At 45.0% G+C, this 24385-nt stretch overlaps 1 protein-coding gene across 1 annotated transcript in view; it reads right to left on the reverse strand.

Annotated features, from left to right (window-relative positions):
• The window catches only part of shmt2 (serine hydroxymethyltransferase 2 (mitochondrial)), a 45413-nt gene extending 21051 nt beyond the window's left edge, over window positions 1-24362 (reverse strand). Inside the window, exons 1-2 of the mRNA XM_039006238.1 lie at window positions 24226-24362; window positions 6961-7158 (exon numbers count right to left, since the gene is read on the reverse strand). Of these exons, the coding sequence (XP_038862166.1) occupies window positions 6961-7158; window positions 24226-24258 (231 nt within the window). The 5' untranslated portion in view covers window positions 24259-24362. The remainder of the gene's footprint in view (window positions 1-6960; window positions 7159-24225) is intronic.
• Between the last annotated feature and the right edge of the window lie 23 nt (window positions 24363-24385).

Genomic DNA, 24385 nt, shown 5'->3' on the forward strand with positions numbered 1-24385 from the left:
TGTAGTCTACCGGAGTGGACCCAACTACTGTAGAAAACAGGTGTTCTGTAGTCTACCGGAGTGGACCCGACTACTGTAGAAAACAGGTGTTCTGTAGTCTACCGGAGTGGACCCAACTACTGTAGAAAACAGGTGTTCTGTAGTCTACCGGAGTGGACCCAACTACTGTAGAAAACAGGTGTTCTGTAGTCTACCGGAGTGGACCCAACTACTGTAGAAAACAGGTGTTCTGTAGTCTACCGGAGTGGACCCGACTACTGTAGAAAACAGGTGTTCTGTAGTCTACCGGAGTGGACCCGACTACTGTAGAAAACAGGTGTTCTGTAGTCTACCGGAGTGGACCCGACTACTGTAGAAAACAGGTGTTCTGTAGTCTACCGGAGTGGACCCGACTACTGTAGAAAACGGGTGTTCTGTAGTCTACCGGAGTGGACCCGACTACTGTAGAAAACAGGTGTTCTGTAGTCTACCGGAGTGGACCCGACTACTGTAGAAAACAGGTGTTCTGTAGTCTACCGGAGTGGACCCAACTACTGTAGAAAACAGGTGTTCTGTAGTCTACCGGAGTGGACCCGACTACTGTAGAAAACAGGTGTTCTGTAGTCTACCGGAGTGGACCCGACTACTGTAGAAAACGGGTGTTCTGTAGTCTACCGGAGTGGACCCGACTACTGTAGAAAACAGGTGTTCTGTAGTCTACCGGAGTGGACCCGACTACTGTAGAAAACGGGTGTTCTGTAGTCTACCGGAGTGGACCCGACTACTGTAGAAAACGGGTGTTCTGTAGTCTACCGGAGTGGACCCGACTACTGTAGAAAACAGGTGTTCTGTAGTCTACCGGAGTGGACCCGACTACTGTAGAAAACAGGTGTTCTGTAGTCTACCGGAGTGGACCCGACTACTGTAGAAAACAGGTGTTCTGTAGTCTACCGGAGTGGACCCGACTACTGTAGAAAACAGGTGTTCTGTAGTCTACCGGAGTGGACCCGACTACTGTAGAAAACGGGTGTTCTGTAGTCTACCGGAGTGGACCCGACTACTGTAGAAAACAGGTGTTCTGTAGTCTACCGGAGTGGACCCGACTACTGTAGAAAACAGGTGTTCTGTAGTCTACCGGAGTGGACCCGACTACTGTAGAAAACGGGTGTTCTGTAGTCTACCGGAGTGGACCCGACTACTGTAGAAAACGGGTGTTCTGTAGTCTACCGGAGTGGACCCGACTACTGTAGAAAACAGGTGTTCTGTAGTCTACCGGAGTGGACCCAACTACTGTAGAAAACAGGTGTTCTGTAGTCTACCGGAGTGGACCCGACTACTGTAGAAAACAGGTGTTCTGTAGTCTACCGGAGTGGACCCGACTACTGTAGAAAACAGGTGTTCTGTAGTCTACCGGAGTGGACCCAACTACTGTAGAAAACGGGTGTTCTGTAGTCTACCGGAGTGGACCCGACTACTGTAGAAAACGGGTGTTCTGTAGTCTACCGGAGTGGACCCGACTACTGTAGAAAACAGGTGTTCTGTAGTCTACCGGAGTGGACCCGACTACTGTAGAAAACAGGTGTTCTGTAGTCTACCGGAGTGGACCCGACTACTGTAGAAAACAGGTGTTCTGTAGTCTACCGGAGTGGACCCGACTACTGTAGAAAACAGGTGTTCTGTAGTCTACCGGAGTGGACCCGACTACTGTAGAAAACAGGTGTTCTGTAGTCTACCGGAGTGGACCCGACTACTGTAGAAAACAGGTGTTCTGTAGTCTACCGGAGTGGACCCGACTACTGTAGAAAACAGGTGTTCTGTAGTCTACCGGAGTGGACCCGACTACTGTAGAAAACGGGTGTTCTGTAGTCTACCGGAGTGGACCCGACTACTGTAGAAAACAGGTGTTCTGTAGTCTACCGGAGTGGACCCGACTACTGTAGAAAACGGGTGTTCTGTAGTCTACCGGAGTGGACCCGACTACTGTAGAAAACAGGTGTTCTGTAGTCTACCGGAGTGGACCCGACTACTGTAGAAAACAGGTGTTCTGTAGTCTACCGGAGTGGACCCGACTACTGTAGAAAACAGGTGTTCTGTAGTCTACCGGAGTGGACCCAACTACTGTAGAAAACAGGTGTTCTGTAGTCTACCGGAGTGGACCCAACTACTGTAGAAAACAGGTGTTCTGTAGTCTACCGGAGTGGACCCAACTACTGTAGAAAACGGGTGTTCTGTGGTCTACCGGAGTGGACCCAACTACTGTAGAAAACAGGTGTTCTGTAGCCTACCGGAGTGGACCCGACTACTGTAGAAAACAGGTGTTCTGTAGCCTACCGGAGTGGACCCGACTACTGTAGAAAACAGGTGTTCTGTAGTCTACCGGAGTGGACCCGACTACTGTAGAAAACGGGTGTTCTGTAGTCTACCGGAGTGGACCCAACTACTGTAGAAAACAGGTGTTCTGTAGCCTACCGGAGTGGACCCAACTACTGTAGAAAACAGGTGTTCTGTAGTCTACCGGAGTGGACCCGACTACTGTAGAAAACAGGTGTTCTGTAGTCTACCGGAGTGGACCCGACTACTGTAGAAAACGGGTGTTCTGTAGTCTACCGGAGTGGACCCGACTACTGTAGAAAACAGGTGTTCTGTAGTCTACCGGAGTGGACCCGACTACTGTAGAAAACAGGTGTTCTGTAGTCTACCGGAGTGGACCCAACTACTGTAGAAAACAGGTGTTCTGTAGTCTACCGGAGTGGACCCGACTACTGTAGAAAACAGGTGTTCTGTAGTCTACCGGAGTGGACCCAACTACTGTAGAAAACAGGTGTTCTGTAGCCTACCGGAGTGGACCCGACTACTGTAGAAAACAGGTGTTCTGTAGCCTACCGGAGTGGACCCGACTACTGTAGAAAACAGGTGTTCTGTAGTCTACCGGAGTGGACCCGACTACTGTAGAAAACAGGTGTTCTGTAGTCTACCGGAGTGGACCCGACTACTGTAGAAAACAGGTGTTCTGTAGTCTACCGGAGTGGACCCGACTACTGTAGAAAACAGGTGTTCTGTAGTCTACCGGAGTGGACCCGACTACTGTAGAAAACAGGTGTTCTGTAGTCTACCGGAGTGGACCCGACTACTGTAGAAAACAGGTGTTCTGTAGTCTACCGGAGTGGACCCGACTACTGTAGAAAACGGGTGTTCTGTAGTCTACCGGAGTGGACCCGACTACTGTAGAAAACAGGTGTTCTGTAGTCTACCGGAGTGGACCCGACTACTGTAGAAAACGGGTGTTCTGTAGTCTACCGGAGTGGACCCGACTACTGTAGAAAACAGGTGTTCTGTAGTCTACCGGAGTGGACCCGACTACTGTAGAAAACAGGTGTTCTGTAGTCTACCGGAGTGGACCCGACTACTGTAGAAAACAGGTGTTCTGTAGTCTACCGGAGTGGACCCAACTACTGTAGAAAACAGGTGTTCTGTAGTCTACCGGAGTGGACCCAACTACTGTAGAAAACAGGTGTTCTGTAGTCTACCGGAGTGGACCCAACTACTGTAGAAAACGGGTGTTCTGTGGTCTACCGGAGTGGACCCAACTACTGTAGAAAACAGGTGTTCTGTAGTCTACCGGAGTGGACCCGACTACTGTAGAAAACAGGTGTTCTGTAGCCTACCGGAGTGGACCCGACTACTGTAGAAAACAGGTGTTCTGTAGTCTACCGGAGTGGACCAGACTACTGTAGAAAACGGGTGTTCTGTAGTCTACCGGAGTGGACCCAACTACTGTAGAAAACAGGTGTTCTGTAGCCTACCGGAGTGGACCCAACTACTGTAGAAAACAGGTGTTCTGTAGTCTACCGGAGTGGACCCGACTACTGTAGAAAACAGGTGTTCTGTAGTCTACCGGAGTGGACCCGACTACTGTAGAAAACGGGTGTTCTGTAGTCTACCGGAGTGGACCCGACTACTGTAGAAAACAGGTGTTCTGTAGTCTACCGGAGTGGACCCGACTACTGTAGAAAACAGGTGTTCTGTAGTCTACCGGAGTGGACCCAACTACTGTAGAAAACAGGTGTTCTGTAGTCTACCGGAGTGGACCCAACTACTGTAGAAAACGGGTGTTCTGTAGCCTACCGGAGTGGACCCAACTACTGTAGAAAACAGGTGTTCTGTAGTCTACCGGAGTGGACCCAACTACTGTAGAAAACAGGTGTTCTGTAGTCTACCGGAGTGGACCCGACTACTGTAGAAAACAGGTGTTCTGTAGTCTACCGGAGTGGACCCGACTACTGTAGAAAACAGGTGTTCTGTAGTCTACCGGAGTGGACCCGACTACTGTAGAAAACAGGTGTTCTGTAGTCTACCGGAGTGGACCCGACTACTGTAGAAAACGGGTGTTCTGTAGTCTACCGGAGTGGACCCGACTACTGTAGAAAACAGGTGTTCTGTAGTCTACCGGAGTGGACCCGACTACTGTAGAAAACGGGTGTTCTGTAGTCTACCGGAGTGGACCCGACTACTGTAGAAAACGGGTGTTCTGTAGTCTACCGGAGTGGACCCGACTACTGTAGAAAACAGGTGTTCTGTAGTCTACCGGAGTGGACCCGACTACTGTAGAAAACAGGTGTTCTGTAGTCTACCGGAGTGGACCCGACTACTGTAGAAAACAGGTGTTCTGTAGTCTACCGGAGTGGACCCGACTACTGTAGAAAACGGGTGTTCTGTAGTCTACCGGAGTGGACCCGACTACTGTAGAAAACAGGTGTTCTGTAGTCTACCGGAGTGGACCCGACTACTGTAGAAAACGGGTGTTCTGTAGTCTACCGGAGTGGACCCGACTACTGTAGAAAACGGGTGTTCTGTAGTCTACCGGAGTGGACCCGACTACTGTAGAAAACAGGTGTTCTGTAGTCTACCGGAGTGGACCCGACTACTGTAGAAAACAGGTGTTCTGTAGTCTACCGGAGTGGACCCGACTACTGTAGAAAACAGGTGTTCTGTAGTCTACCGGAGTGGACCCGACTACTGTAGAAAACGGGTGTTCTGTAGTCTACCGGAGTGGACCCAACTACTGTAGAAAACAGGTGTTCTGTAGCCTACCGGAGTGGACCCAACTACTGTAGAAAACAGGTGTTCTGTAGCCTACCGGAGTGGACCCAACTACTGTAGAAAACAGGTGTTCTGTAGTCTACCGGAGTGGACCCAACTACTGTAGAAAACAGGTGTTCTGTAGTCTACCGGAGTGGACCCAACTACTGTAGAAAACAGGTGTTCTGTAGTCTACCGGAGTGGACCCGACTACTGTAGAAAACAGGTGTTCTGTAGTCTACCGGAGTGGACCCAACTACTGTAGAAAACAGGTGTTCTGTAGTCTACCGGAGTGGACCCGACTACTGTAGAAAACAGGTGTTCTGTAGTCTACCGGAGTGGACCCAACTACTGTAGAAAACAGGTGTTCTGTAGTCTACCGGAGTGGACCCGACTACTGTAGAAAACAGGTGTTCTGTAGCCTACCGGAGTGGACCCGACTACTGTAGAAAACAGGTGTTCTGTAGTCTACCGGAGTGGACCCAACTACTGTAGAAAACAGGTGTTCTGTAGTCTACCGGAGTGGACCCGACTACTGTAGAAAACGGGTGTTCTGTAGTCTACCGGAGTGGACCCAACTACTGTAGAAAACAGGTGTTCTGTAGCCTACCGGAGTGGACCCGACTACTGTAGAAAACAGGTGTTCTGTAGTCTACCGGAGTGGACCCAACTACTGTAGAAAACAGGTGTTCTGTAGTCTACCGGAGTGGACCCGACTACTGTAGAAAACAGGTGTTCTGTAGTCTACCGGAGTGGACCCAACTACTGTAGAAAACAGGTGTTCTGTAGTCTACCGGAGTGGACCCGACTACTGTAGAAAACAGGTGTTCTGTAGCCTACCGGAGTGGACCCGACTCACATCCAACTGCTGTCTGGGGTTTTTCAAATCACTTAGATTTCATTATGATTTATGGTGAAACCTGAACCGAAATAGTTTTGGTAGTTTGTTTTAAAACAGTCAGTGTATTTGGTCATTTTTACATGAACAGCAATCATTTTTGCTAGCTGCGCACGGTCGTATTCATTCATTGGTCGGGAGCGGGAGAAGCTCTCCATACAATTCCAAACGGTCTAAACCATTTGCTTTTGAGACGGGGGTAAAATCCAAAGCTGTATTATATTAATTTCTGAATGCCATGCTAAACGACACATACTGACATAGCACTAACTCAAAACATGTTTCATCTATGGGTGATGGTGATTTCAGATACAAAGTGGGGGGGACAAAAAGCATCAATTGCCGCCACACCCCATTGACGCCCACACACCCCATTGACGCCCACACACCCCATTGACGCCCACACACCCCATTGACGCCCACACACCCCATTGACGCCCAAATCGAATCAAATGTATTTATATAGCCCTTCTTACATCAGCTGATATCTCAAAGTGCTGTACAGAAACCCAGCCTAAAACCACAAACAGCAAGCAATGCAGGTGTAGAAGCACGGTGGCTAGGAAAAACTCCCTAGACACTAGACGGCCACTCAGCTCAGATGAAGGAATCTCAGACAGATCCAGCTCAGGCCCAGATCCAGCTCAGGCCCAGATCCAGCTCAGGCCCAGATCCAGCTCAGACAGATCCAGCTCAGACAGATCCAGCTCAGACAGATCCAGCTCAGACAGATCCATCTCACAGGCCCAGATCCTGATCTCCATCAGCAGCAGATATTTGTAAACAATGAATGTGTTCATGCAAAACATCGAACCGAAAAAGTATTGTTGTATCGTATCCCATATATCTAGATGTGTATATAATTTCTCATGAAAGGAGAGATGCACATCCTTAGTATGACTCTGGGCCTGTCGAACTGCTTCTTTCTCAACTGACCATGAGCTACAGGCCTCCTCTTTCAGCCAGCCAACCAGAAAGACAGCTAGCTAACCAGGCAAACACACCTCAGAGGCAATGAGCTCCAGTCCCCGACACTGCCTGTCCTTCTCTTTCCGCAGCAAGTTCCACATCTCTGGGTCGTCCTGGGCCAGACTGTCCTGCCCAGTCCATGGGGCCTCCTGTTCCACACTACGGGTAGCGGCATGCTGGCTCCTCCTCGCCCCCACGCTGCTCAGGGCCACCGGGGCACGCAGGCACAATGGCTGGTAGGGAAAAACAGACAGAGGGGAACAGAAGGGGAGAGGTAATTTATGGATCCATGACAAAAATAACAGGGTTGTGTTCACGAAGAAAAAAAAGATTAGAAACAGAGGCGGTGTTAGCATGCAACAAAAAAAAAAGTGGGCAATTTCACAAGAACACACCTCTGGTTAAGACAACAGTAGCATTAGCAGCTGCTTATTGGCTGAATACCCGGTGAGGGGTGTTTGGAGATGTCAACAAAGCAGCATGGCATAAAAACATGCTGCCAAGTTTTCAAACTACAGGTCATTTCTTTTGGAGAAGATATATAAAACGATCTGTGCATTTCAACAACTGCATAAATACACCCATTTCACGTTTGCATGTCAAAAAACAAAAAAAGACCACTCCTGCCACAGTTAACAGATTAGACAATACTATTTAGAACCAACGCACCAAGAAAAACCACAACAAACATGCAGATGCAGTAAGTGAAAATACATGATATAACTAGGGAGAGCTAACGATGGTCACAATACATGATATAACTAGGGAGAGCTAACGATGGTCACAATACATGATATAACTAGAGAGAGCTAACAATGGTCACAATACATGATATAACTAGGGAGAGCTAACAATGGTCACAATACATGATATAACTAGGGAGAGCTAACGATGGTCACAATACATGATATAACTAGGGAGAGCTAACGATGGTCACAATACATGATATAACTAGGGAGAGCTAACGATGGTCACAATACATGATATAACTAGGGAGAGCTAACGATGGTCACAATACATGATAAAACTAGGGAGAGCTAACGATGGTCACAATACATGATATAACTAGGGAGAGCTAACGATGGTCACAATACATGATATAACTAGGGAGAGCTAACGATGGTCACAATACATGATATAACTAGGGAGAGCTAACGATGGTCACAATACATGATATAACTAGGGAGAGCTAACGATGGTCACAATACATGATATAACTAGGGAGAGCTAACGATGGTCACAATACATGATATAACTAGGGAGAGCTAACGATGGTCACAATACATGATATAACTAGGGAGAGCTAACGATGGTCACAATACATGATATAACTAGGGAGAGCTAACAATGGTCACAATACATGATATAACTAGGGAGAGCTAACAATGGTCACAATACATGATATAACTAGGGAGAGCTAACAATGGTCACAATACATGATATAACTAGGGAGAGCTAACGATGGTCACAATACATGATATAACTAGGGAGAGCTAACGATGGTCACAATACATGATATAACTAGGGAGAGCTAACGATGGTCACAATACATGATATAACTAGGGAGAGCTAACGATGGTCACAATACATGATATAACTAGGGAGAGCTAACGATGGTCACAATACATGATATAACTAGGGAGAGCTAACGATGGTCACAATACATGATAAAACTAGGGAGAGCTAACGATGGTCACAATACATGATAAAACTAGGGAGAGCTAACGATGGTCACAATACATGATATAACTAGGGATAGCTAACGATGGTCACAATACATGATAAAACTAGGGAGAGCTAACGATGGTCACAATACATGATATAACTAGGGATAGCTAACGATGGTCACAATACATGATATAACTAGGGATAGCTAACGATGGTCACAATACATGATATAACTAGGGAGAGCTAACGATGGTCACAATACATGATATAACTAGGGAGAGCTAACGATGGTCACAATACATGATATAACTAGGGAGAGCTAACGATGGTCACAATACATGATATAACTAGGGAGAGCTAACGATGGTCACAATACATGATATAACTAGGGAGAGCTAACGATGGTCACAATACATGATATAACTAGGGAGAGCTAACGATGGTCACAATACATGATAAAACTAGGGAGAGCTAACGATGGTCACAATACATGATATAACTAGGGAGAGCTAACAATGGTCACAATACATGATATAACTAGGGATAGCTAACAATGGTCACAATACATGATATAACTAGGGATAGCTAACGATGGTCACAATACATGATATAACTAGGGATAGCTAACGATGGTCACAATACATGATATAACTAGGGATAGCTAACGATGGTCACAATACATGATATAACTAGGGATAGCTAACGATGGTCACAATACATGAAATAACTAGGGATAGCTAACGATGGTCACAATACATGATATAACTAGGGATAGCTAACGATGGTCACAATACATGATATAACTAGGGATAGCTAACGATGGTCACAATACATGATATAACTAGGGATAGCTAACGATGGTCACAATACATGATATAACTAGGGATAGCTAACGATGGTCACAATACATGATATAACTAGGGAGAGCTAACGATGGTCACAATACATGATATAACTAGGGAGAGCTAACGATGGTCACAATACATGATATAACTAGGGATAGCTAACGATGGTCACAATACATGATATAACTAGGGATAGCTAACGATGGTCACAATACATGATATAACTAGGGATAGCTAACGATGTCACAAAGCATAATGCACCGGCCAGGTAACTTTCATTCTGAAATAACTTCCTATTTCCGAGTTAGTCAGATATTAGATTAGATGCTTGAAATTGGCATGGTAGCTAACTAGCTTAGCTATAGCTAGCCAGCTGCTTATCAAAAGTACATAAAGTGGCTTCAGAAAGTATTCACACCCTTTTGATTTTTTCCCCAGATTTTGTTGTGTTACAGCCTGAAGTTTGTTACTGGCCTACACACAGTAATGTGAAAGTGGAATTATGTTTACATTTTTTGTTACTAATTAATTAAAAATGAAAATCTGAAATATCTTGAGTCAATATGTATTCAACCCCTTTGTTATGGCAAACCTAAATACGTTGAATATCCCTTTGAGCATGGTGAAGTTATTACACTATCAATACACCCAGTCACTACAAAGATACAGGTGTCTTTCCTAACTCGGTTGCTGGAGAGGAAGGAAACTGCTCAGGGATTTCTCCATAACGCCAATGGTGACTAAAACAGTTCGAGTTTAATCTCTGTGATAGGAAAAAACAGAGGATGGATCAACTTTGCAGTTACTCCACAATACTAACCTAGTTGACAAAGTGAAAAGAATCCTGTAAGGAATTTAAAACAAATCCTAAACATGCATCCTGTTTGCAACAAGGCACTAAAGTAATACTGAAAAACAAAGCAATTCACTTGTTGACCTGAATACAAAGTGTTATTGGATTTGCCACAAACACACAACACATTACTGAGTACCACTCTCCATAGTTTCTAGCACAGTGGTGGCTGTATCATGTTATGGGTATTGCTTGTAATCGTTAAGGACTGGGGAATTTTTCCAGGACAAAAAAGAAACAGAATAGAGCTAAGCACAGACAAAAGTCCTAGAGGAAATCCTGGTTCAGTCTGCTTTCCACTAGACGCTGGGAGATGAGTTCACCTTTCAGTAGGACAATAACCTAAAACACAAGGCCAAATCCACACAGGAGTTGCTTACCAAGAAGGCAGTGAATGTCCCTGAGTGGCCAAAGTACAGTTGACTTAATTCCTTGGCAGGACCTGGAAATGGTTGTCTAGCAATGATTGACAAACAATTAGACAGAGCTTGAAGATATTTGAAGATATTTTGTTTAAGTTGCACAATCCGGGTGTGTAAAGGTCAGACTTACCAGAAAGACAGCTGTTTTGCTGCCAAAAGGTGCTTTGACAAAGTATTGCCTCAGGGGTGTGAATACTTCTATTATTTCTGTATTTCACTATTAAAAAATAGCAAAGAAATGTCAAAAAACATGTTTTCACTTTGTCAGTATGGGGAATTTTCTGTAAATGGGGGATACTTTTTATTCAGTCCATTTATAAAAATATATTTATTTTTTTTTAAATAAAAAAAAATCAGGCTGTAACAAAATGTGGAAAAAGTCAAGGTGTGAATACTTTGAAGGCACTAACGGATTAATCAAAAAACTCGAACTATTTCAATGTTTCTATAAATGACGGTAGTTGACATTTTAATTTGACCGTGTTTGGGATACAAAGTTTTATACTGTTTTAGTCTACACAACATGTCACCCTGACACCTACAGTAGGGCATGATGAACACGGAGGGAAACAATCAAATTGGCCAGTCAGGCTTTTGTCCTACCAGATCTGCGATGAGTAGGTTCTAGTTTCTATATCCCGTGGTCCTTCGACTCATTGGATGTAGCTGTTCAGTTTTATTCAGGTTCCAGGCTTCCATAACTGTTATTTACACAAATTCATTTTTTTTTTTAAGTGCTTTTTGCTTTAGCTCCATATGTACTTGATAGAGCAGATCTAGTCTGTAGTGAGGAAGTATGCTGTCTGACTCATTGGGAGGGAGACTAGAGCAGACCCAGAGGTTCTGACTGAGCGCACCAGGATGGTCCATTTACTTTGTGCCGTTAGAAGTTATGCTATTAAATCATGAGATTTCATTGGGGCAGTTCTCCCTCATAGAAAATAGCTATCCAAGCAATGTTCGCAAAGCCTATGCTCCCATGGCGCCGCTGCTGCTAGCAGTCACTGAGGTCATAGTATCCTAATGGTGTTTTGTTATGTCTTGACCAAGGTCATTATATAAAAATAAAAAACAGGACAATGAATGGTGTTAGGGTTGCAAATTTCTCAATATTTTCAGCCAGGTTTCTCACGACCCTAATTTCCCCGAAAATTGCAACTCGTGGCGTAGTCGGCGGTTCTCAAATATCGCTAGCTCTTGGCTGTTTACTAACCATATATCTTAGCTGTTAAGACTGTAAAATTGATCTTCCTTAAATCAGTAGTGTTGGACCTACAGTAGGAGAAGTGTCAGAGACACGTACTACATAACCAGAATGGTTTCCGAAGTTAGGCTATTGTACAATTTGAAATACATAGGCCTAGTTTGTTGTCAATGTCTCTTTAACGATTAATACATCTAGACACATGAAGACAGACATAATATTTTCTATTTTTAAATAGACATCTCCCACTTATGCACTCCAATATGTAACTATTATAATTTAGAGTTAGCTTGGTGTTTGAGTGATAATAATCAACATGGTTGTATGCCTCTATCAGCCGTACTTAGGGAAGGGAGCTAGCTAGCTGCTTTGAAGACCCAGCACAGAGCAGAAACAGCAGGACCACTACACAGCACTTCCTCTTATCTAATCTCAGCTAGCACCATGCCTACTTCTCTGCCTAACTAGTTCTCCATACAGCTAGCTGCTGGATAGTGTGATTACACACAGAGTTTCAGCTCTCCCCTTTCCACACATTTACCCTGTTTCTATTAGGTCCCTTGGAACGGAGGGCTTCTGACCTCAATGGAACTTCCTGGTTAAATAAAGGCTGGCTCCTGTTCTGGGCAGTTTAGTCAGCTCTCCCTTAGCTCTCAGTTTACTCTCTGCAAGGCTGTTACAATAGGGATAGCATTGACACACTAAGGTTGTTGTTTGTGCTTGTCAGATTTTCCAAACCTAGTCTCAGGTCGGTGTTGTACTTTAGCCAAATGATCTGACTGTAGTATGGCATGACAACAATGGTGAGAAGAGAATAACTGTCTAAAACACAGAGGCCCAAGCTCTGTGTAACTACAAAAGTGCTGTGTTAGGGGGGGGGTGCATGCTAATTAAATAGCTCATCAACTTTTATTAAACAGCAGGACTAGCCTAATAATGATGATCTTCTATTTACCCAGACCCCCTACCGAGCCATAGTCTCAGGTGTACTGCAGGGTGATGTGTAACCTCACTTTAATAGTGCAATTAAAATACAATTAACACAAATGATGGTGACCACTTATGGGCATCGAGATGAGTGTACGGGTTATATACTGTCTGGTGTGTGTCTGTCTATCTCCTGAGTCACAAAAAAAAACAAAAAAACCTGCACTTCTGAAAGAGAAAATATTTGTAAAAACAAGTAGACTTCATGCCTTGGAAAAATAGGTTAAATTATTCTGCACACTGCAAAGCCATAAATACCACAGGCTATTTATCAAACAACAATCTCCAGAGAATAGGAACAGGTTCATTCTAATGACAGGTTATTTACACACATCTATTAGCCTACAAAATGAAATCTTTATCACAGATCGTTCACCTTCATGAGCTGCTGTGGCTGCTTCCTCTAAGAAACATGTACTAGATCTTCCAGGAGCTGCCTGGCAGGCCTGCAGTTATTTCCCCTGGAGCTAGCTCCTGTGGTGCTGATGAGGAAGAATATCTAGGGCCCCATCCTCTCCTCCCAGGTTGGCACATTAAATGGGTGATGGTGAAACCCAGCTCACCTGGCCTTCTGTCAGCCCGCGGGCCACTCTGCGTGTGTGAGGAGGAAGACAGCTCAGGTCCACCCGAGGGAGAAGGGGGTGAGGAGTCCTGGGGAGACAGCTCAGGTCCACCAGCTTGCTCTCTCGGGGGACACGTTCCACACACAGAAATCACACGGGTCATTAAGTACTGACGGGACCCGTCCTTTGCTGTCTGCCCACACACACCCACAGCCTTGCTTACAGCAGAGAGCAGACAGGGGTGTCCATCTGTCTGCGCCGAGGGCATCCCCTCCGCGCTGGTGTCACTGTAGGATGCTAAACAGAGTGGCACTGCTTCCTTTTTATTAGCCCCTTACACACTCACTCCATCATCAAGCTCTCCTCTGTCCCCCTCCCACCTAGGGCTGGCCTGGGCAGCAGTCTCCTCTGTCCCCCTCCCACCTAGGGCTGGCCTGGGCGGCAGTCTCCTCTGTCCCCCTCCCACCTAGGGCTGGGCGATATGGCCTAAAAGTAACATCCACATTTCCCCCCCCCCCCCACCGATTTGGACGAGATATATATCTCTCTCTGAACAAATTACAAAAAGGCCAAGACATAATTCATTGAATTTTCTTTATACATTTTAAAAAAAAATTTATATACAAGGCCTCGAGGCCTATTTCTGCAAAACAAATGAGCAACACTGCTTGCCAGGCTGTCATCATTGTATGCAAATCAAAAAATATATAATGAATGAAAAAAAAGGTATCCCTAAGAAGAAATTGCACAATAATAAATCAAATTATAAAATTCTGTCAAACAAAATATTGTCCTTTACTTTGTTCTTCACACGTTTCTGGCGAGGAACACAAGCCTGTCTACTGACTCTGGCTTGAGGCATGCCCTGTGACATGTCACAATGTTCCCAGCTGTGCTAAAGACCCTCGCCGAAGGGGCAGTTGTAGCAGGAATACACAGGTACTTTTACTTTTGTTGGCCTCATGGAGCCTCCACCACTCAAGTGGGTCTTTGTCAGGGGTCTAAATTGCTGACAACAAGTAACTTGACAACTCAGTTTTGATGTTGTCCTCCTCTGGACTCTGGGCCAGACAGTGCTGTCATCTTGAAGAAGTTTGCAAGTGTTTTCTTGCCTTTCTTAGACACAGGTTCACAGATGTGCCCAGGGTGATGTGTGCTTTCCTCAACTAGCAGAGACTTCAGCTCTCAAAACAGATCTTTGTTTGATGCTCTCCATCTTGTCGTCATCTGCTATACATGTGGTCCTGAACCCAGGGATCCACCAGCGAGGACATATCAAGGAGTTCAACTGTGGCAGGGTCGATCGTACTTATCGTTGAGATACTGTAGTGGGGCACTCTTGATTTTCTTTGTGAGCGTGCCCTCACCTTCCTCTGGCTGCAGGAGGCTGCTGTTGAACAGGTTTATCACAGGTTTGAGGTAGGAGACGGTAACGTAGTTATCCCCAGACTGAGCGTCAGTGAATTCCTGTAGTGGTCCTATGGCTTTGTTTACTGACTCCAACACGTTGATATCCTGGTAGTTGGGCACTAGGTGCCTGCTTTTCTTCTCTGAGCCCAGGACCCGGGCTATGGCCTTTTCTTGTTCCAGGATTTGTTCTATCATCTTCTGTCTTGACCCCCACCTGGTTGTGGAGTGGTGAGTGGGTAGACTGAGCTCAGCCTGTGCTCCAGACAAGTCTCTCCTCTTGTTCCAGCTGAAGGAAAAGGTGCTGACCACCTTCTTGATGGCGAGGTGAAGCCTGTGCCCAAAGCACTGCAGGCGGGTCCAGTAGTTCAAGCACAACGCTGTTATCATGTTGCTCCAGCTGTCAGTTGTCATGCACACCTGTCGGTCTTCACTCATCTTCCACGATGCCAGAGAGTCTGATACCCTGGGCCATTACTTCACCCGTATGATCATCAGGGAAGTACGACGTCTGGAGGCAGACATTTCGCAATTTTCAGTCTTCATTTATGTAGTGGACTGTCAAACGTAGGTACGACTGACGTTCTGCTCGGCCATAGATTGGCTGTGGTGGAAAAATAAACACTAGCCAGCTTCTCTGCGACTCTTTCGCGGGTAGCAGTGTATAAATCGCGGCAGGGCTTCTTCCGTGAAATACTTGCGGCTTGGCAGCTGATATTTGTGGGCAACTGTACCTAAAAGCTTTTTAAAGCCTAGCTTTCCTACTGTAAAGATTGGGACCACATTTCGCTATGTAATAGAGCTCCTTCCACCGCAAACGATTCTTGGTTGTGCTGCTGCTTTTCATAGCATTTTGCACAGGACATTCGTTTGCTGAACATCAGACGTCTTAAACCCAAACCGCGTCCATATGACCGAACCGCGTCCATATGACCGAACCGCGTCCATATGACCGAACCGCGTCCATATGACCGAACCGCGTCCATATGACCGAACCGCGTCCATATGACCGAACCGCGTCCATATGACCGAACCGCGTCCATATTACTGAAAAAACATTGCTGCACTTTTCGTGGATGATTTCAACCTCACAAGAAGCTGAGCTGGCATCATCACCTTCCATTTTGGTGGAACTCTTACTAGATTAAAAAAGTATATTATATATGTATATGTAAATGACAATTACAACAATACTGAATGAACACTTATTTTAACTTAATATAATACATCAATAAAATCAATTTAGTCTCAAATAAATAATGAAATATGTTCAATTTGGTTTAAATAATGCAAATACAAAGTGTTGGAGAAGAAAGTAAAAGTGCAATATGTGCCATGTAAAAAAGCTAACGTTTAAGTTCCTTGCTCAGAACATATGAGTCTTCAATATTCCCAGGTAAGAGGTTTTAGGTTGTAGTTATTATAGGACTATTTCTCTCTACCATTTGTATTTCATATACCTTTGAATATTGGATGTTCTAATAGGTACTTTAGTATTGCCAGCCTAATCTCAGGAGTTGATAGGCTTGAAGTCATAAACAGCGCAATGCTTGAAGTACAGCGAAGACCTGCTGGCAAACGCACGAAAGTGCTGTTTGAATGAATGTTTACGCGCCTGCTTCTGCCTACCACCGCTCAGTCAGACTGCTCTATCAAATCATATACTTAATTATAATATAATAACACACAGAAATACGAGCCGTAGGTCATTAATATGGTCAAATCCGGAAACTATCATTTCGAAAACAAAACGTTTATTCTTTCAGTGAAATACGGAACCGTTCCGTATTTTATCTAACGGGTGGCATCCATAAGTCTAAATATTGCTGTTACATTGCACAACCTTCAATGTTATGTTATAATTATGTAAAATTCTGGCAAATTAATTATGGTCTTTGTTAGGAAGAAATGGTCTTCACACAGTTCACAACGAGCCAGGCGGCCCAAACTGCTGCATATACCCTGACTCTGCTTGCACAGAATGCAAGAAGCGACAATTTCCCTAGTTAAAATAAATTCATGTTAGCAGGCGATATTAACTAAATATGCAGGTTTAAAAATATATACGTATGTATTGATTTTAAGAAAAGCATTGAGGTTTATGGTTAGGTACATTGGTGCAACGACAGTGCTTTTTGCGCTTGTTAAATCACCCGTTTGGCGAAGTAGGCTGTGATTCAATGATAAATTAACAGGCACCGCATCGATTATATGCAACGCAGGACAAGCTAGATAAACTAGTAATATCATCAACCATGTGTATTTAACTAGTGATTATGTTAAGATTGATTGTTTTTTATAAGATAAGTTTAATACTAGCTAGCACCTTACCTTGGCTCCTTGCTGCACTCGCATAACAGGTAGTCAGCCTGCCACGCAGTCTCCTCGTGGAGTGCAATGTAATCGTCCATAATCGGTGTCAAAAAATGCTGACTACCGATTGCTATGAAAACTTGAAATCGGCCCTAATTAATTTGCCATTCCGATTAAATCGGTCAACCTCTAACTCTTATCACCGCTACACTTCTCCGGCGTGGTTACAATTTGTGAAAGGCTGTCTAGGGTTGTGATTGGTGGATAATCTCTGTGCACGTGTTGTCACGCAATTGGGACATGATTGGACATTGGCCTGACAGAGAAGAGACGGTGAGATGCTGCATTTGTAAAACGTTACAACATTATAACAGAACCTCGACTCTTCCGATACAGGCATTTTCCATATCGTGCTAAAACAAACTCAAATATATTGAGAAATCCCCCCCCCACTATATACACTACTCAAAAAAATAAAGGGAACACTTAAACAACACAATGTAACTCCAAGTCAATCACACTTCTGTGAAATCAAACTGTCCACTTAGGAAGCAACACTGATTGACAATAAATTTCACATGCTGTTGTGCAAATGGAATAGACAAAAGGTGGAAATTATAGGCAATTAGCAAGACACCCCCAATAAAGGAGTGGTTCTGCAGGTGGTGACCACAGACCACTTCTCAGTTCCTATGCTTCCTGGCTGATGTTTTGGTCACTTTTGAATGCTGGCGGTGCTTTCACTCTAGTGGTAGCATGAGACGGAGTCTACAACCCACACAAGTGGCTCAGGTAGTGCAGCTCATCCAGGATGGCACATCAATGCGAGCTGTGGCAAGAAGGTTTGCTGTGTCTGTCAGCGTAGTGTCCAGAGCATGGAGGCGCTACCAGGAGACAGGCCAGTACATCAGGAGACGTGGAGGAGGCCGTAGGAGGGCAACAACCCAGCAGCAGGACCGCTACCTCAGCCTTTGTGCAAGGAGGATTAGGAGGAGCACTGCCAGAGCCCTGTAAAATGACCTCCAGCAGGCCACAAATGTGCATGTGTCTGCTCAAACGGTCAGAAACAGACTCCATGAGGGTGGTATGAGGGCCCGACGTCCACAGGTGGGGGTTGTGCTTACAGCCCAACACCGTGCAGGACGTTTGGCATTTGCCAGAGAACACCAAGATTGGCAAATTCGCCACTGGCGCTCACACGCACATGTGACAGACGTGACAGAGTCTGGAGACGCCGTGGAGAACGTTCTGCTGCCTGCAACATCCTCCAGCATGACCGGTTTGGCGGTGGGTCAGTCATGGTGTGGGGTGGCATTTCTTTGTGGGGCCGCACAGCCCTCCATGTGCTCGCCAGAGGTAGCCTGACTGCCATTAGGTACCGAGATGAGATCCTCAGACCCTTGTGAGACCATATGCTGGTGCGGTTGGCCCTGGGTTCTTTCTAATGCAAGACAATGTTAGACCTCATGTGGCTGGAGTGTGTCAGCAGTTCCTGCAAGAGGAAGGCATTGATGCTATGGACTGGCCCGCCCGTTCCCCAGACCTGAATCCAATTGAGCACATCTGGGACATCATGTCTCGCTCCATCCACCAACGCCACATTGCACCACAGACTGTCCAGGAGTTGGCGGATGCTTTAGTCCAGGTCTGGGAGGAGATCCCTCAGGAGACCATCCGCCACCTCATCAGGAGCATGCCCAGGCGTTGTAGGGAGGTCATACAGGCACGTGGAGGCCACACACACTACTGAGCCTCATTTTGACTTGTTTTAAGGACATTACATCAAAGTTGGAACAGCCTGTAGTGTGGTTTTCCACTTTAATTTTGAGTGTGACTCCAAATCCAGACCTCCATGGGTTGATAAATTTGATTTCCATTGATAATTTTTGTGTGATTTTGTAGTCAGCACATTCAACTATGTAAAGAAAAAAGTATTTAATAAGAATGTTTCATTCATTCAGATCTAGGATGTTATTTTAGTGTTCCCTTTATTTTTTTGAGCAGTGTATATCGCCCAGCCCTACTCCCACCTCTCTGTCTAGCCTGGGCAACAGTCTCCTCTAAACAAACAGATCACACTCCTCCGAGGCCTGCTCTGCCTGCTGCCCCCCCCCTCCCCCTCCCTCCACATCATTACACTGTATTAATTTAGAAAACAGCATGATTAATTGATCCTAGAGAAGTAGTGAGAGGACGCGTAGATGCTAAGGACCAGATCTGTCACCGTTGTTGGCAGCACTATATTTAGACAACAGATGAATGTCTTTTGAAGGTGAACCGGATGAGAAACTAGTAGTGATGAGAAGGGTACATGAGATGAGATCAGCATGTTGTCTACTATGTTCAAGTAAGGAGGTACTGAGGCATCACACACGGTGTCATGAGGTTGATGACGCACTGGTTTGTCATTTCCTGTCTGGCCAGCCTCTAGGCCTGCTAATATCCCATTTGGCTGCTAAAAGGAAGAAAAAATTCCAACTGTCGTTCCACTTTAACTGATTATTTCTGTCATCTTCCTCTGGGTAGTTGAAGAGGAGTCCATTTTCCAGATGACTGCTGTCCATCATGCCTGGTGTGAAACGACAATCAGCCTTGTAACACGGGTGACAGAGAAAAGAGCGAGTGAGGAGGAGACAAGGGCAAGAGAGGGGTGTAAACAGGGCAGCAGTATCAGTCAGGCTAACAGACGCTCCCACTCTTCCCGTCACTGACTAACAGGAGAACCGCCGTTACAAATTGCCCTCTGATTCAGCCGGGATGACATGCGGACAGAGACAGGGAGAAAAAAGGAAAGAACTGACCAGGGTGAAGGGGGTTGACGTCTGGCTGGACACAGCCTGTGTGTGACGAGGCGGGCGTCACAGGACCAATCAGCTTCAGTCTAGCGGGTACAAAGCCCCCAAAACAACACAACGATGATAACGTTAACCCCTTGTTATAGGCCACTGACATTTGAGAGGGAAGTTCAAGGAACAAATCTGTTACCTTCTCTACATCCAATGTCTAAATGTAGGCCTAGGCTAAACAAACCGGATCCTTTCTGCTGTTTTACGTGTAGGCATCTGTGCAAACACCTCTGTTTTTCAAACGTTAATAACAGTGATGTTAATGCTGGTTTGGCATTGGTGAGATTTAGAGAGGCTATCTAGATTATGCCTGCTGTATTTTTTATTTTAAATCAGGTGCTGGTCGATTGGCAGCAACACAGCATTCTTGCCAATGCCTTTTTAAACAACTTTTTCCCCCCCCTGAGTAAATAAAATAGATCAACAAATAATTTAGCCTCTTCAGAAACAGATCTGAAAAACTACGAAAGAGCTTCAAAAGAGAAATAAAGGCCATCACGATGAAACACTTGGGTTGAGTATCTGGTGGTTTCAGGGCATTGATTTATATTAGAACGGTCTTTAGAAAATGGTGAGAGGACTACTGGCTTTTCCTCACACATGTCTCAAATATGCAGAAAGCAACCTAATACTGATAGGCTTCAGTGACTGAAAAACACTCCCTAACACAGAACTTAAGGTTAGGGCTCGCCGGGAAACGGGAATGTCTGCTTCCCTAGATACTAGATTGGAATTCTGACACTCCTGTCTCACTGAAGAACAGTCTTTGCTCAAGTAAATGTATTTATTTATTTATTTTGCCTTTAATTAACTAGGCAAGTCAGTTAAGGATAAATTCTTATTTATAATGACGGACTAGGAACAGTGGGTTAACTGCGTTGTTCAGGGGCAGAACGACAGATTGTTACCTTGTCAGCTCGGGGATTCGATCTTGCAACCTTTCAGTTACAAGTCCAACGCTCTAACCACTAGTCTACCTGCAGCTACCTGCTGTAACTCTGACATGCTGACTCCACCGCATTAACTGGGTTGATTTTCCCACGTTACTGCCTTCGGAGGAGCCACAGCTCAAAGCTCGGTGTCGGCCAATGAGCTCAGTGGTCTGTGCACACACCCCTGATCTGTACCCCTCTGTCTCCAGCCCTCTGTCTCCAGCCCTCTGTCTCCAGCCCTCTGTCTCCAGCCCTCTGTCTCCAGCCCTCTGTCTCCAGCCCTCTGTCTCCAGCCCTCTGTCTCCAGCCCTCTGTCTCCAGCCCTCTGTCTCCAGCCCTCTGTCTCCAGCCCTCTGTCTCCAGCCCTCTGTCTCCAGCCCTCTGTCTCCAGCCCTCTGTCTCCAGCCCTCTGTCTCCAGCCCTCTGTCTCCAGCCCTCTGTCTCCAGCCCTCTGTCTCCAGCCCTCTGTCTCCAGCCCTCTGTCTCCAGCCCTCTGTCTCCACAAGGGGGTTAGCTGGAGTTAGACAAGAGCACAAGCTGAGTACTGCGTAGCTAAATGTACAGTCAGTATTAGACTGTAGTATTTTGAGGATCATGCGTTTCATTGCATTTGGAATGGGCTGGATTTTAAAATCTGTGGTTGTTTTAGAATCCTTGACTTCCTTGTTGGCTTTAATTGGCTCTAGTCTAGGTGTCTTAAGCTTTCCATTTTAGTATGACATATGAACTTACAAGTGAATGTTACAGAAGTCTTAGACTAATTAGCTCTCAAGGGGGGCTCCCGAGTGGCACAGCGGTCTAAGGCACTGCATCAGTGCTAGAGGCGTCACTACAGACCCTGGTTTGATTCCGGGCTGTAATACAACCGGCCGTGATTGGGAGTCCCATAGGGCGGTGCATAATTGGCCCAGCGTCGTCCGGGTTTGGCCGGGGTAGGCCGTCATTGTAAATAAGAATGTGTTCTTAACTGACTTGCCTAGGTAAATAAAGGTTAAATAAAGGTTAAATAGTACAAGGGGATCTTTATAGATGCTAATTGATAAAACAGTTACATTATGGCCATGAAGAAACAGGACAGACTACTAGCTACAGTCCTAAACTCGTTGAAACTAGCCATGCCACATTATGTAGTCTAGTTATGTGTAGGCTATATGGCAATTACACTTATTTTCAACAACAACAAAAAACACATCTGCTATAAGCAGTTTTGAATTGCATGTAAACTTCAAGGCAGTCTTCCTCAAGTGCCACATATGCATAACTAATGAACTACTTTGTGGTAGGCCTACTTTACTGAAGTTAAAACAGCCACTCCTGCAAAATGAAAGCCCAGGAGGCAGATGTATGATTACAGACAGTAAGTAGTTCAGAGATGATAGGCCTTGGACCTAAAAAAAATCCCCAGTAAAGTGATTAAGGCCAGGCCACCTCCTTATTTCTACATGAGTGCACGTCACCATACAGACTGCAACTCGTGAGATCTTTGGAATTGCATTAGGATGCCTTCATAACTGATTAGCACAATAGGAGAAGCATGCAAACCATTCAGGCATCTTAATAGGAAACATTCACCCAAAGAGCAGCCTGCATCAACTGCCCTACATTAGCTTGTCTGCACAACAGAGTCTCACTTCCTGGTCTGGTCTGAAACTTGCAATCCACGTTGAAAAGGTTGCCACTTCACAGGTGTTCGGCTCGCTCAGTGCGAAATGGCCTCCCTAACCCATCACGTAGTCTATAGGTCGCTCATGACAACCTTGATTTGGATCTGGGTACTGAGATTACCATCATGTAGCCCATTTTCAAAAAAATAACATCATATGCATAGCACAAGCTTTTTGACTCACAAAAGGTGCTATGTCTAGGCTCCAATCCCAGACGCTAACAGATCGATAACTTTGTCTCTCTAAGGTTACTGTACTGGCTGCCTCTTATACACAAACCTGTTGCATGTTTGGAGAGTGAGAGATGGTGAATACATAGACTAGCCATTGAAAGTGTTGTGACAGTTTGATTAGCCCCATGCAGACAGAAATACTATCTTGATACTTACATAATAAACATTAAGCTATTAGGTTCCTTATTAGCTGACTGGTGCAATTAACAGGTAGACTATATGCCAACTGTAAAATTACTACCTTGAGAAGGGTTAATATTTGCCGACTGTTCTTGCAGAAAATCTGTATTTTGCACTTTGGGCTTTCAGATACTGCCCTGTCTAGGAAAATGCTTGAAGTTTGTAAAGAACATTTGTAAGTTGTGCAACGCAAACTCCCTCTGAAAGGATCGATACCATTGTATCCATCAAAGTCCACAAAAACATTTTTATCAATCAACTCCTGTCAAATCATGAAACATTCACATCAGTTCAAATTGTTTACATTCAGAAAGGACTATATGTTTTAAAATGTAACAAAAAAAAAATATTCCCAGCTTAAAATAAGTATTTTCTTGCAAGTCCAAAACTACACGAATGTAGCTTGAAAAGTAACAGTATAATTTGCCAACCAGCTGAAATGATGAAACCGACAAGAAGGTTGCGTCATCAGTCACCAGCTTAACAGTAACCGTGTAGCCTAAGTGTATACATTTTGACGAGTTACTATCCATATCGTGTAACTACGCTAAGGGTTAACTATATTAGAAAGCTACTTACATTAGAGGGGTAATCACTCAGTTACAGTTAGTTCCCAATGTCATACCAAACACTTGGCAAACTGCCCAGCTACCTTGCAACTTTGTCCCCAGTGGTGCGGAGTTGTGCAAAGTAAGCGTGGGACTCGCTCTGGGAGGGAGAAAGTGAAAGTTGATCGCTTACCAAACACATGTTGGGACCATCTCATTTTCCTATGATCAAAAACCATGGCAACACATTTAAACGTGTGTACATAACCATTAACAGACAACATTGTGTGTGTGGTCTCAGAAGCATAGCCTAGCTAATTACAGTAGTTAGCCAGCCAGTCAAGTCAGATAACGTGGGTGGGTAATTAGCTTAGCTACGTAGCTAACTAGCTGTACATGCACCATACCAATCCAGCTAGTTTAGCTTTGGCAACATAATTTGCCACACTGTTCAGTAGCCTTTAAGCTAACCAGATAGCTAGCTATTAGAATGATATACAGCTGCAAACGTGGCTGTCTTAGCTAGCCACCTGGCTGGTCATGCATGCTATTTTGCTGTAATTTGATTTGAAGCTAGCCAGCTAGCGATATCTATCATTGAGTAACGTTTGCTAAATTAATAAGTACTCACTCACCCGTGCAATTTGCCTCAACGTCAATGACAGCATATTTGTACGATTTCAAAAGGCCAGCAACGTTCAATCTAACCACCTCACTCTCTGAGAGGGTCACGCTAGGAAAGGCTGTTTTGAAGTTGATCAGTCAGTGGAAGAGGCGGATGCTTGCGATTTGCAT

The sequence above is a fragment of the Salvelinus namaycush genome, chromosome 2 (assembly GCF_016432855.1).
Source record: "Salvelinus namaycush isolate Seneca chromosome 2, SaNama_1.0, whole genome shotgun sequence".
NCBI lineage: Eukaryota > Metazoa > Chordata > Actinopteri > Salmoniformes > Salmonidae > Salvelinus > Salvelinus namaycush.